The sequence below is a fragment of the Budorcas taxicolor genome, chromosome 11 (genome assembly GCF_023091745.1).
Source record: "Budorcas taxicolor isolate Tak-1 chromosome 11, Takin1.1, whole genome shotgun sequence".
Taxonomy (NCBI): Eukaryota; Metazoa; Chordata; class Mammalia; order Artiodactyla; family Bovidae; genus Budorcas; species Budorcas taxicolor.
Genome location: NC_068920.1, coordinates 39048745 through 39061725, shown reverse-complemented (window position 1 = coordinate 39061725; position 12981 = coordinate 39048745). Strand labels below are relative to the sequence as shown.

Below are 12981 nucleotides of genomic sequence, written 5' to 3'. Positions count from 1 at the left end.
TCTTTTAAATATCTAATGTTAATTATTGCTTTTACTCTCCATTTGTATCATGCAAGAGTCTTAGGCTGCTTTAACTCCTGATTTATACAGCTGTTATTATTTTAATCTTCCTATATTTTAAATTTCCTCATCAGCCTCCCTCCTCCGTTTTCTGCTTCTTATTTAGGCTTTTTGTTGGGGTATAACTGTCATATAACAGTGTATTTCAGGTGTACAACATAATGATTTGCTATTTATATGTTTTGAGAAATGATCATCAGAGTAAGTCTAGCTAAGATCTGTCACCATACATAGTTACAAAGTTTTTTTTCTTGTGATGGGAACTTGTGAAAGGTTTACTCTCTTAGCAACTTTGAAATATGCAGTATAGTTTTATTAAAGTCACTATGCTGTGCATTACATTCCCAGGACTTACTTATTTTATAGTTGGAAGTTTTTATTTTAATTTCTCTGATGATTACTGATGTTGAGTACCTTTTCTTGGATCTGTTGACTGTATGTATGGCTTCTTTGGAAAAATGTTTCTTCTGATTCTCTGTCCATTTTTAAATCAGATTTTTTTTGGTTAGCTTTTTCTTTTTGTGTCTTTGCTTTTAAGTTGTATGAGTTCTTATTAATCCCTTTCAATACACATGATTTACAGATACTTTCTCCCATTCTGTAGGTTGTCTTTTCACTTTGCTGACGAGTTCCTTTCTGTGCTGGAGCTTTTAGGTTGATACAGCTCCACTTGTTTGGTTCTCCTCTCGTTGCCTTTGCTTTTTGATGTCATATCCAGAAAATCTTCCCCAGGACTGAGGACAAGGAGCCTACAGCCGGTGTTTTCTGTGAGGAGTTTCATGGTTTCAGGTTGTAAGTCTTCAGTCCATTCTGAGTCAGGTTTTTATTTTACACGGTGTTTATCTGCCTATGTGTTCACCACTCTCCCTTCACTTAGTGAATCTCTCTCTGGATATTGGCTGTGTTCCTCTTTTCCTGATGTGCTCAGAGAACACCTTCAGAGTTTCTTTCAGGGTGGCAAACTCCGTTTTTGCTTGTCTGTTCTTGTGTTTTGAAGGAGTTTTCCCCTCTGGTTCAGATTTTACGATTTGCAGCTATTTTCTTTCTGCATTTTGGAAATATGAAACTGCTGCTTTCTGGCTTCCACTGTTGCTCCTGAGAAGCCCATTTTAAGTGTTGCTTCCTTGGTAACCTTTTAAAATTTGTCTCTTCTGAGAATTTTTTTCTTTTTCCTCTGTGCTATTTGGCAGATTTACTGTGTTGAGTTGCAGGTTTCTTTTTGTTTATTCCATTTGGAATTGCTTCTTGACTCTGTGGTTTGATATCTTTGATCAGTTTGGTGAGTTCATAGCTATTAACTTTTCAGATAGTTTTTTTTTTCTTCCTCTGGGACGCCAATTAAATATGTTAGACTGGTTTACTATATCTTCTGTTTCTGTTACATTCTCATCTCTATTTTCTCTATTTTTGTCCTTGGCTTAATTTTGGTTAGTTTCTATTTACCTATCTGCCTTTCAGCTAGTTTTCTGCAGCCTTGTCTAATATACTTTAAAATTTATCCTTGAGTTCCTAGTTTTGGTTATTGTCCTTCTCAATTCTAGAATACTTTTGTGGTTCAAGTTGATTTTCTCACCATCTGTGCTATTCAGCTTTGTGTCAGTTTTTCCAAGCTGTAATTTATATCTCTGAACATGGCAAATGCCATCATTTTAAAGTCTGTATGTGATGCGTTCAGTATTTGGAATTCATTGAAATGTTTGTTATTTCTTGTTTCCCTAGGTACTTATTTTAGTCTTTTTTTTTTTTTTTGCTTTACATGCCAGCTTATATTTCCTTGTCTCTGGATGTTGTAGAGGGTTCTGGTTTCTTCTCTTTTGTCTTGGTGTGAGGTTTCCTGAGTCACCCACATAACGTTAAACTGGGGTACAGTGCTTGGGTGCATTTATTTGGGTCCTGTCTCAAACTGTATGTGTAGATTTCCAGTGCTCACTTCAATTTCATCTGATAAAATTGCTACATTTTTAGTCGTTTAATCTTCCTAAGAAGGTGATTTTTATATTTCATCCAGGGTTTTTACATTTCATCCTGTGAGATTTGGTGCAGATTATCTAGTGTTCTTTTATTTTGAGTCCTTTGTTGCTGTGTTTTAAAATCTTTATTACCCTACTGATCAGATAAATGCTAAAATGTCATATCTGCTTAAATTGGATAGCTTTCTTCACACTTTAAAAAGAAACTGTTACATAGCCAAATTTAAATTTTACATTCTCTTTCAGAAGCAGTCACAATTGAAATGAACAATGAATAATCCGCAACCAGAAAGTGTCATCTTAAATGATAGGTTTTGTGGGAGAGTAGGTCAGGGGGAAGAGCATCAGTGACAGACAGGGTCTGTATACCTTTTGTAATCCTGGAGTGTTGTTCAGGATGTCCATGTTCTCTTCCTTTTATTTTTTTCCTTCCAAATGTTTTTAGTCAACATGTATTTCTTCACTTTAAGCAACCATTTAAAGTGAAGAAATAAATTTAGTCAGTCAGATACAATTGTTCTAAGTGGTGAAAGAGTTTTGTTTAATTTGAAATTTAAAATAATGAGTTTTTTGAATTTCCACAATATGGAGGATACTGATTCTTGGTATAGCAGACTTGTGAATCAAATGAACTTGTATTTAACCTGTTCCAGCTTTTCTGCACGTATCATTGTTGCATACTGTCTAGTGAGCATGAGTGTTTCTAGTAGCTTGTTTTTACCTAACTAGTGTATGTTTATTGTAGAAAAATCATTTCAGGATTTTTCAGTATTTCAATGGGTTACTGTTTCTAAGAATGCTCTCACTTATGACAGCTGCAGACTTTGGGGATTCCCACAACTGCCTTCACATTTGACAGTTGGTTGGTTGGGTTTGCAGAACTCATTGAAAGCTGTTATACTCTTGGGGATGGTATTCTATTGTAAAAGGACACAGATTAAGGTTGGCCAAGGGGACGGAAGCCTGGGGCAGATTTCAGGAAGGTACCCGACACGTCAGTCTCTCTCTCTAAAGTCTTGGATGGCGTTAAGTCCTGGTGAGGATGTGTGACAACATGGAGAGTATTGCCAACTACGGAAACTCACTCGAGTCTTAGTGTCCGGAGTTTTGTTGGAAAGATATAGTTGACTGCCCAGGTAACTGACTTTTTTAGTGTCTAGCTCTTCCAGAGGTAGAACAGCTGCAACAGGGTTTGAAGCCCCACCATAATGACATTGTATGGTGAAGTCTTCAGGTAACGAAGGTGTCTGAGGAACTTCAGAATCCCTCAATAAACAAAAAAACTCTTCCTAGAGATCAGAATGAGGCCAAGTCCTATCCTCTCTTTCGGATGAGATTAATTTTTTTTTTAATTGGAGTATAGTTGATTAACAATGTTGTTTTAGTTTCAGGTGAACAGCAAAATGATTCAGTTATACATCTACATGTATCTATTCTTTTTCAGATTCTTTTAGTTGTTACGGAATAAATACCAAGCAGAGTTTCCTGCTGTTATATAGTAGGTCCTCATTGATTATCTCTTCTAAATAAAGCAATGAGTACGTGTCAACCCCAAAATCCCAGTCTTCCGCCCCAGTCTTAATTCTTTACTAAAGGTGAAATATTATATTAAAAAGAGATAACAAACAGCATCTTAGATCCCTTCAGGCATCTGTTAACATTTTGGAATGTAACTCTTTATATTTTTCTGTGCATATGTTTGTTTCTTCCCTTTTTACAAAAATAAGTTATTATAGTACCTTTGTTTTATAACCTTTATTATTTAGAATGATATTACAAGCCTAATTAAAGATGTTTAAAAGGGCAAGAAGGACTTCCTGGCAGTCCAGTGGTTAAGACTCTGTGCTCCCAATGAACCCATGGGTTCAGCGCCTAGTTGGGGAACTGAGATCCCACGTGCTGCTGCGTGGTGTGGCCAGATGTTAAAATAAAAGGGCACGAATTTAACCTTATTTACCATATGGTGTTTTCTTTAGGAGAAATAAATTATCTTTGACTCAATAAACTTTTAAATTATGAAACATAGAATCATGAGTTATAAACATCTTTACAATAATATTGGACAAGCCGCCTTTAATACTTAGTGCTTTGTTAAAAAAAAAAATCTTATAGAAGTAATACCTGCATATGCTATAAAAACAGAGGAGCCTGGCATATTACAGTTTATGGGGTCACCAAGAGTTGGATATGGCTTAGCGACTGAACAACAACAATGGAAAAGCAGTATTTCCTTGCCTTCCTGTTCTCTTCCTCTGTTCTCCGGAGGGAAACAACTTAGAACTAGCTAATCTTTCAGTTTTGATTTTTTTGGCTTTTGTATTTCTAAATAACAAGTTTATGTAGCTGTCTCTGATTGGATACTTGCGTTTTTTAACCTTCTGATATGATAGGTAAAGATTTGGCTTACTTGTTTTTTTTTTTTTTAATTTTGAATTTTTATTTTTTTTTTTATTTTTTTTAATTTTATGGCTTACTTGTAATCTCACTTCTGGTCTTTGTTTATCCCGATACGGTTTTATTTCTCTCTTGGATACCTTTCTGAATTCTGAGTTTTATAGTTATACTTCTATTTCTTTTTCAGCAACTAACACATTATTTCTGGACTTAGAAGTTTGTATGATGAAGATTTACCTTTCTCTTTATCAACCTCCCCAATATTTACTTTATCCTATAATGTGAAGTCTTGTTAATATTTACATTTTGTTCTGTGACCATAACATAGTCTTCTTGTTTTGTTATAGGTTGGTTTTCAATGTTAAAATTAATAACTAGTCTTTGTTGTTATGACCATGTGAATACTTGTAATTTTGCAGCCAAGTAGTGTATATGATGGTTATATTTTCAACACTGTATAGCTCTTTGCCTTTTCAGAAGTTTCTAGTCTCTTTAGTTTTTCTTCTCCTTATAGTTTTATTGTCTCTGAATTCCAGATTCTTAAGGATAGTACACAATTTCACAGTCTGGCTCTTGCTTCTTTTTTGCCCCCAAATACTTGCTCAACTTTCTGTCTCCTGCTTCATCTAGACTGTTTCTTAGATCTGTTGCACAATTACTGTCTTAGAACTTTTCTTGCTCTAAAACTGGCTTCACTGGTTCTTGAATTTTGTACCCTCTCTTTTGGTTCTTGTTTTGTCGGATAATACATGTAATTGCCTATGTCTTGTGTTGTTCAGTTGCTGAGTTGTGTCTGACTCTGCGACCCTGTGGTCTACAGCCCGCCAGTTTTCTCTCTTCTCTACTGTCTCCTGGAGTTTGCTCAGATTCATGTCCATTGAGTCAGTGATGCTATCTAGCCATCTCATCCTCTGCTGCCCTGTTCTCCTTTTGCCTTCAGTCTTTTCCAACATTGGTCTTTTCCATTGAGTTGGCGGCTCTTTGCATCAGGTGGCCAAATTGCATATGTAGGAATTAATTTTCTTTGTCCTTGTCTGTCTGAAAATGTTATATCTTGAATATGGAATACATTTTTCTTCAGTACTTAGGTGGCTTTGCCTTTTTATTTTCTTTTCTGGAATCTGGTGTTGCCAGTGAGAAGTCTCCTAATGAATATGATTTTCATTCTTTTGTATATGAACCTTTTATTTCTTCTCAGAGAAATTTCTAGGATATGTTTTTAAAATTAATTTTTAATTGGAATATAGTTACTTCACAATGTTGTGTTAGTGTCTACCGTATAGCAAAATGAATCAGCTGTATGTGTATGCATACACATCTCTTTTTTTGGATTTCCTTCTGTTTATGTTACCATAGAGCATTGGGTCGATCCCTGGGTTGGGAAGATCCCCTGAAGGAGGGCATGGCAACCCACTGCAGTATTCTTGCTTGGAGAATTCCACGGACAGAGGAACCTGGTGGGCTACAGTCCATGGGTTTGCAAAGAGTCGGACATGACTGAGCAACTAAACACAACATAGCAGAGAGCATTGAGTAGGGTTCCCTGAGCTACACAGTAGGTTTTCGTTAGTTATCTATTTCGTATATAGTATCAGTAGTGTGTATATGTCAGTCCCAATCTCTGAGTTCACCGCCCCCCACTCCCAAGAAGTTACTTTTTAATTTTTCTGTTGTACTGGACTCTCACAGACCCCTTTCAATTTGAAGATTTGTTTCATATAGCTTTGGAATATTTTCTTCTATTATTTCATTACCTATTCTCTGTTTTCTCTTTTTTTCCCTAGAACCGTTATTTGGGTGTTGAATTGATTATCTGTGTCTTGTCTGTTCTTTTATGTTTTCTTTATGTCTCTCTACCTGTTTTGATAAAATTTTCTTGGTTTTGTCTCTACCTTTGCAAAAAAAAATTAACACGACTTGTTGGAAGATATATTGCCAAATGCTTTTTCTTTTCATATTTCTTTTTTTAAATAACATTCTGTTCTGATTTTAGGAACTTTATTACATCTCTTGAGGGTAAAAATTTGTAGTTTAAATCTTTTAAAATTTTTAGACATTAAGTTGTAGAAATGTTTAAAGTCCAATACAATGAGTTTTTTCCTGACTGATGCTTTTCTCCTGAATATTTTAGTGTTTTCTACAGATCAGGATCTTTTACTTAATCACAGTTCAGTTATAAAATGTAAGAAATAAACATTTATTTGTATATGTGTGGACTCATGGTTTTTTTTTGCTTTATTCAGTGGGGTATATTGTTACACTATCATTTACTTTATTTTAGTTTTTTCATCATTTATTTTGACGCTCAGATTGTCTTGACTTGGCCAGTAGGATCTGTTCTGATACTACTTCTCCGTGTCCTTGGACATCAGCTTATCTTTCTTTGAGAACTTCCTTGCTTTCTGGCATAACACCACGTTCCAGGTTTATCTTGTGCTTTTCCTGCCTAAGCCCTAGAATTGCATATCTTCCCAAGGATTCCTGGTTTGTTTCAGTAGAAAGTGGTTTTTATAAGATCTCAGTATTAGGTTTGCTCATAGAGAGGTTGTGGTTTCAGGCTCTTTCAGTGGATAGAGCTTGTATGCCTGTGTGGTACATTTGTGTTTTATGTGTATGTGAATGTCTATGTATTGAAAACCATGAGTTCATGGTGATACTTCTCATTCCCATTTAGTATCATAGGGTTAAGTGAAGTCTTTTCCCATTATGTTTGTAACTCTCTTCCTTTCATAGAGAAACTTGGCTTCCATTGTCCTTAATTTATTTGATGAACTCTCCTAGAGGTAACCAGTCATTCCCCACCCTTATATGGACACCATCTTCTCTGGCATGGGCTGTTCGACCTCGTTCTAGGTGACCTCCACCCTCCGTCTAGGTTACCTTTCCTCTGCATGGTGATCTGGCCCTACCCCCAATACAGTGTGGCTTCTGATATTCCTCACCAAGCTACCTATCAGCTTGGATGCCCTCACCACTGTGATTGGGACCTGGCATACCATATCATGTCGCCTCTGCTTGGACACCTTCCTCACCCTACCTTCAAGTTGTGATAGGCTGCGCTTGGGGAACCGCCACAGACGGACACCCTTCTCACCCTATTTGGCTCTGATGGTGTCGCTGCCACCCCTGCCCTAGCTTTGGATACCTTCTCTACTCTTGCTGATCCCTGTCTTCTCACACCTTCTCAGACTCCTTCGCCTCCTTGGTCTCCCTTCCCCCTACTATGCTTTTCTATACCTAATGACTTTAGTACTGAATCATTCTGGAAGGGGAGAGGTTGCTGTGTGCTTCATCCAGGAGTAGTTTTTCAATTTATCATCATCTTTCATGGTTAACTGTTATCTACTATTCATATTTATGAATAAATGAAAAGCAAAAAGCCGACTGGGAACTCTTTATATGGATATGACTTTTAAATTTTATTTTAGAGTTAGTAGGTTGGAAACCACCCATTGCTCTGGAGACCTCTAAATTCTGGGTTATCAGAAGTCATTTTTCTAGAAAACCATCACTCATCCATAGTAGCTTTACTAGTTCCCCCAGACTAGTGTGTGTGTGTGTGTGTGTGCGTGTGTGCGTGTGTGTGTGTGTTTCTGAGATTGACCCGTTAGTATTTTACCTTTGAAGAAAAATAACCTGCCTGTGTACCATTGTTGTCTCAGAACTGTTGTGGTTAATAATGGGTCTCAGCTCTTCCATGAGATGTTAATTTCCCTATTTTCAGTTCTGTTTTTCCCATGAGCGCTCGTTTTCTTAATTTCTGGCCTTTCTGGGGTTTTACAGAGCAGTTTGATGTCTCAGTTATAGTTTCCTTAAGTTTTCTGAGCTCTGGCTTTATCATTTATGGATCCATTTTCAGGAATCTAAAGTTTCTTGCTAATTCCCTTCTCAGATTGGTATGTTTTCAGCTGCAAATACAAATCTCATCTAGAATTTACTTAAAAGTTAAGGAAAAAAACTGCTTCTGTAACAAGAAATCTAAAAGTTATAGGGCTGGTTAGCTTAGCAGTTGGATCAATCTAGTAAAGATCCAAGCCATTTTCATCTTTCCTTTCTTGTATTCTAAGCTTATCTGCTGTTTTTCTTGTCTAATCCAGTTGTAGCAGTTTTGGCCATTACATTTTCAATGAAGAATATCCAAAGTCTGTAGGAGAACACTCTTTCCTTGTGTTTTGTTTATAAGGTCAAATAAAACCTTTCAAGAACCCCTACTTACATTGTATTGGTCTGAATCGATCCATCATACCTGTATTTGAAAACCAGTCTGTGTGTGTGTGTGTGTGTGTGTGTGTGTGTGTGTGTGTGATAGAGAATATGAATGAGATTACCATAAATATGTGTGTGATCTGTGTGCATGCTCAGTCGTGTCTGATACTTTGCAACCCAGTGGACTTTAGCCCACCAGGCTCCTCTGTCATTGGGATTTCCCAGGGAAGAATACTGGAGTGGATTGCTATTTCCTTCTCCCGGGAATCTTCCTGACCCAGGGATTGAACCTGCATCCCCTGTGTCCCTGCATCTCCTGCATTGGCAGGTGGATCCTTTACCACTAAGCCACCTAGGGAGCACCTGCTATAAATCAGTTCTCTTCAGACCTTTGTCTCCTTGACCAGAAATGTTAGGTGTCCTGGGACCTACTCAGTCTGTGCTTAAGCAAGATTCCCAAAGTCAACAAGATGACCTGATTGTACGTTAGTATTTGAGAAGTACTGATCTACAATAGTTTAACCCTCTGGGTTTAACCCTCTGAGTCTGAGAGAAGCTTCACTTGTAAAAGTACAGGGTTCCAGAATACCTGAACAAAATCAGGGTTCAGTGAGAAAGGAAGGAGGAGTCGGAGTCGGTGTGGGAATGGCTGTTTGTTTGGTAGCCAACAGTGTCTGCCTATACTCCCTTTCCTTTTTTTTTTTCCTTTTTTGGTGTAGTTGTGTATATGTGTTCTTTTTTCTTAATCGTTCTTATAGGAGGAAGAAAAGGTAATGGTGGTATAACTAGTTAAAATGTTAATAGTATGCTTATATGCTGTCCTATAACCTTAAAATCCTTAACAGCTTTCATTTCAGGGTGTATTCATTTTCTACGCTTCTGTGAAAAATATCGCCACAAACTTAGCAGATAAAAATAATACACATTTTTTATCTCAACGGTTTTTGTGGTTTCTTCAGTCCGGGCATGGCTGCGTCCTCTGCAGGGCTGCAATCAGTGTATTGCTCATGGCCGGCTTCTCAGCTGGGGAAGGATCTGCTTCCAGGCTTACGAGGCTGCTGGCATTATTCAGCTCCCTGTGGGCAGTTGGACTGAGGGCCTCAGTTGTTTGTGGGCTCTCATCCAGAGACTTCCTCAGTTACTTGCACGTGGCCCTCTCCATAGGCCAGCACAACAAAACAACTTGCGACTTCAAAGCCAGGAAGTTACAGAGTTTCCTAGCAAGGGGATATTACAGCCTTATGTCGTCACATACAATCCATCATCTTTGTCATATTCTGTTGATTAGAAGTCAGTCATAGATCACATTCACACTGAAGGAGAGAGGATTACACAAGGGCATGAATATCAAGAGATGGGTATCGTGGGGACCACCTTAGAGTTTGTCACAAAGGATGTATAGCTGATTGACAGAATAACTGACGAGATAAATTGTACATTGTGTTGAGGTTTCTCCTTAACACTGGTACTGTGCATTATAGTTAGGCAAAAAGAAATTTGCGGATATAGCCAAATATTAAAAACTGAGGTAAGCCTTGATGGTATCTTTGTTGTATTAATCATTGCTAAATAGGTTCCTTAGTTTTAAGTTTATTAATATGGTTAGTAGTGTTTCATGAGTTAAGTTTTTTAGATGTTTGTTTCTTTTTTTTTAGTTGACTATATTGTGGAGTATGACTACGATGCTATCCATGATGATGAGTTAACGATCCGAGTTGGGGAAGTCATCAGGAACGTGAGGAAGCTGCAGGAGGAAGGATGGCTGGAAGGGGAACTGAACGGGAGGAGAGGAATGTTTCCTGATAATTTTGTTAAGGTAAGCATTCTCGGTTAATTCCTTGCTGTTGCTCCGTAGGATTTAATCTTGAAGAAATGCAGACACATATTTTTAACACAAAAATATTTTAGGTAAATTTTTCATCTGAGGAATTAAAATAACTGGAGACTCAGGTATCATTGTAATGAATGTTATTGTTGCCTGGTGTCCTGGGGGATTATAAAACTGTGTGTGTGTGTGTGTGTGTGTGTGTGTGTACACCTGTCTACCTGTAATTTAGGTAGCACTTTGTAATTTGCAAAGAGTTTTGCTATCTACATTTCCATTTAATCCTAAACGTCTTGTGGAGGAAGTAGGGCAGATGATAGCCCCATTTTAAATCAATGACATGTAGGTTGAGAGGTTAAATGGTGTTTACCCAAGGTTGGTTAGCTAATAAAACAGAATCTGAACTGAAATCTGAGATAGTTGCCTCTTTACTCAAGTGTGAGTAAAAACACTTACTGGGTTTTGTTACTTTTCTAACCCCTTTGAGAATCTTGTATTCTTATTTTTAAGTTTTAGCATTGCAGCAGTCATTCCTTTTTAAATAATGTTCTAGTCACTTCTGCCAGAAAACAATCAAAATTTTTAAATATATTACAAACTAAAAATGTTCTCAGAAGTTTAGAGGAGGAAAAAAGAAGTAAAAGATATCTGTGTATTTACACACCATTTATAATAGTCTTAACCCAGAGCTTCCTTGGTAGCTCAGACAGTAAAGAATCTGCCTGCAATGCAGGAGATCCCGGTTCAATTCCTGGGTTGGGAAGATCCCCTGGAGAAGGGAATGGCAACCCACGCCATATTCTTGCCTAGAGAATTCCATGGGCAGATCATAGGATTCAAAGAGTTGGACACGACTGAGCAACTGACACTGCTATAGTTGTCTTTATTTTCTAGATTAGTTTTCTTACATTCAGCCACATCCCTCTTCTCATGAATTTGTAGCTGTGAGCTCTTCTGGGAAGGCTCGAGTCTATCTCATTTGGTTTGTCCAACTTACAGAGTAGTTGTTAGAATGTCTGTGCAGTGTGAATGCTTCGTAAATATTTGCTCAGCTGCGGTTTTACTAAGTATGAACACATACTTTGTTAATTGATTTTAGAGAAGGTGAACTAACTACATTTTACCTCTCGAAAGACCTGAGAAAAGCTGTAGTAGAAATTGAGCTCTTTTGTTTATTTTTTACTTTACAAATTGACTTTCTTCTAATCTAAAATGGAGTATAAAGTAGATGCTGTCAAAATTGAAGTAGAATAACTGCATTTAAACACAGTCAAATTAAATCTGCCTTTGTTGGTAGAATGATACAAGGAAAATCACATAATGGTTTTGTTTTCTTCCTTTTAAAGTGGCCTGTCTTTAGTCTAGTCTGTCTATAGTAAGCTGCAACATTGGCCTCTCATCTCTCTCTCTCTTTTTTTGGGGGTGAGTGGGGAAAGTGGCTTTTCAGGAAAAATATATTGAAGTAATACAACAGTGGTTTAAAAAAAAAGGAACTTAGTCAGAAGTATTACTATGGTTCTCTTTTGAATTGTGTGCTGATAGGTAGTCCCTGTGCTGACATGTGGTCACAGTAGTGGAGATGACCTGTCATGGGACTCCCATCTTAACATATATTTTCCTGTCCTGTTACAGTTCAGCTAATTGTAGAACTTGGATTTAATGAACTGCCTGCTAGTAGAGGATGCTGTTTGTGTTTGCTTGGAGATGGAGGGAAGCTTAATCTGGGATTAAAATGAACCACAGGGTGGATTAGAGTTGGGAGACATTAGCATGAACTCATGTTTAATTTAAAATATATACAGATACATACAGAAATAATTCTATATGTGTATGTTTATACGCCGGTCAGTACACAGGCATATATATAGTCCTCATTTCTTCCACTGAGGGCCTGGAAGCAGTGACACACTAGTACCAGTGAGTACGCTCGGTGCTCAGATCTTGGTTTCAGAATATCATTTTCCAGTAAAAGGAGGCTCCTGGGAGGAGTGATCCTATGGCTGATCCTGTGGCTGCAACACGGTGTTCACAGGATGAGCCTGGAGCAGCTAGTAGTGCCAACAGTAAGAATTTGGAAAAAAACAAAATGATGGGCCATGTCAAGGCAACATAGGTGCCAACTGGAAAGCTGGTTGAACATCAAAATAACCTAGTGTTTGAAGAGCAGATAGATAATGCACGAGTCTAAATAAATGAATGCTGATATAAATAGATTGTTATGTAAGTAATGGAATAGAAAGGATAAATCTTACAGAATTATTCCAAATAATATTTGTAAATACTGTCCCCACCCCCAAGTATCCTTCAAGTGTAGGTTGGACTAAAGAATAGATGAAAGAGAAAAATGGCAACTTTACAGTGGAGAAATTCAGCAAATACTGCCTTTACCAGTAGGCTAACATCAAGGCTAACATCATCAGTAATAAATTATGCTGATACCATGTATCTACTGAGCCTCTGGTATTTATTCTTCTCCCAAACCTATCACTGCAGTCCATTTGTGAGAAAAAAAATCAGACTGACCCA

The 12981-nt window shown here is 37.5% G+C and overlaps 1 protein-coding gene across 1 annotated transcript in view; it reads left to right on the top strand.

Annotated features, from left to right (window-relative positions):
- CD2AP (CD2 associated protein) overlaps nucleotides 1–12981 on the top strand; it is an 85233-nt gene that overhangs the window by 18082 nt on the left and 54170 nt on the right. Inside the window, exon 2 of the mRNA XM_052649357.1 lies at nucleotides 10286–10446. Coding sequence (XP_052505317.1) covers nucleotides 10286–10446 — 161 coding nt within the window. The remainder of the gene's footprint in view (nucleotides 1–10285; nucleotides 10447–12981) is intronic.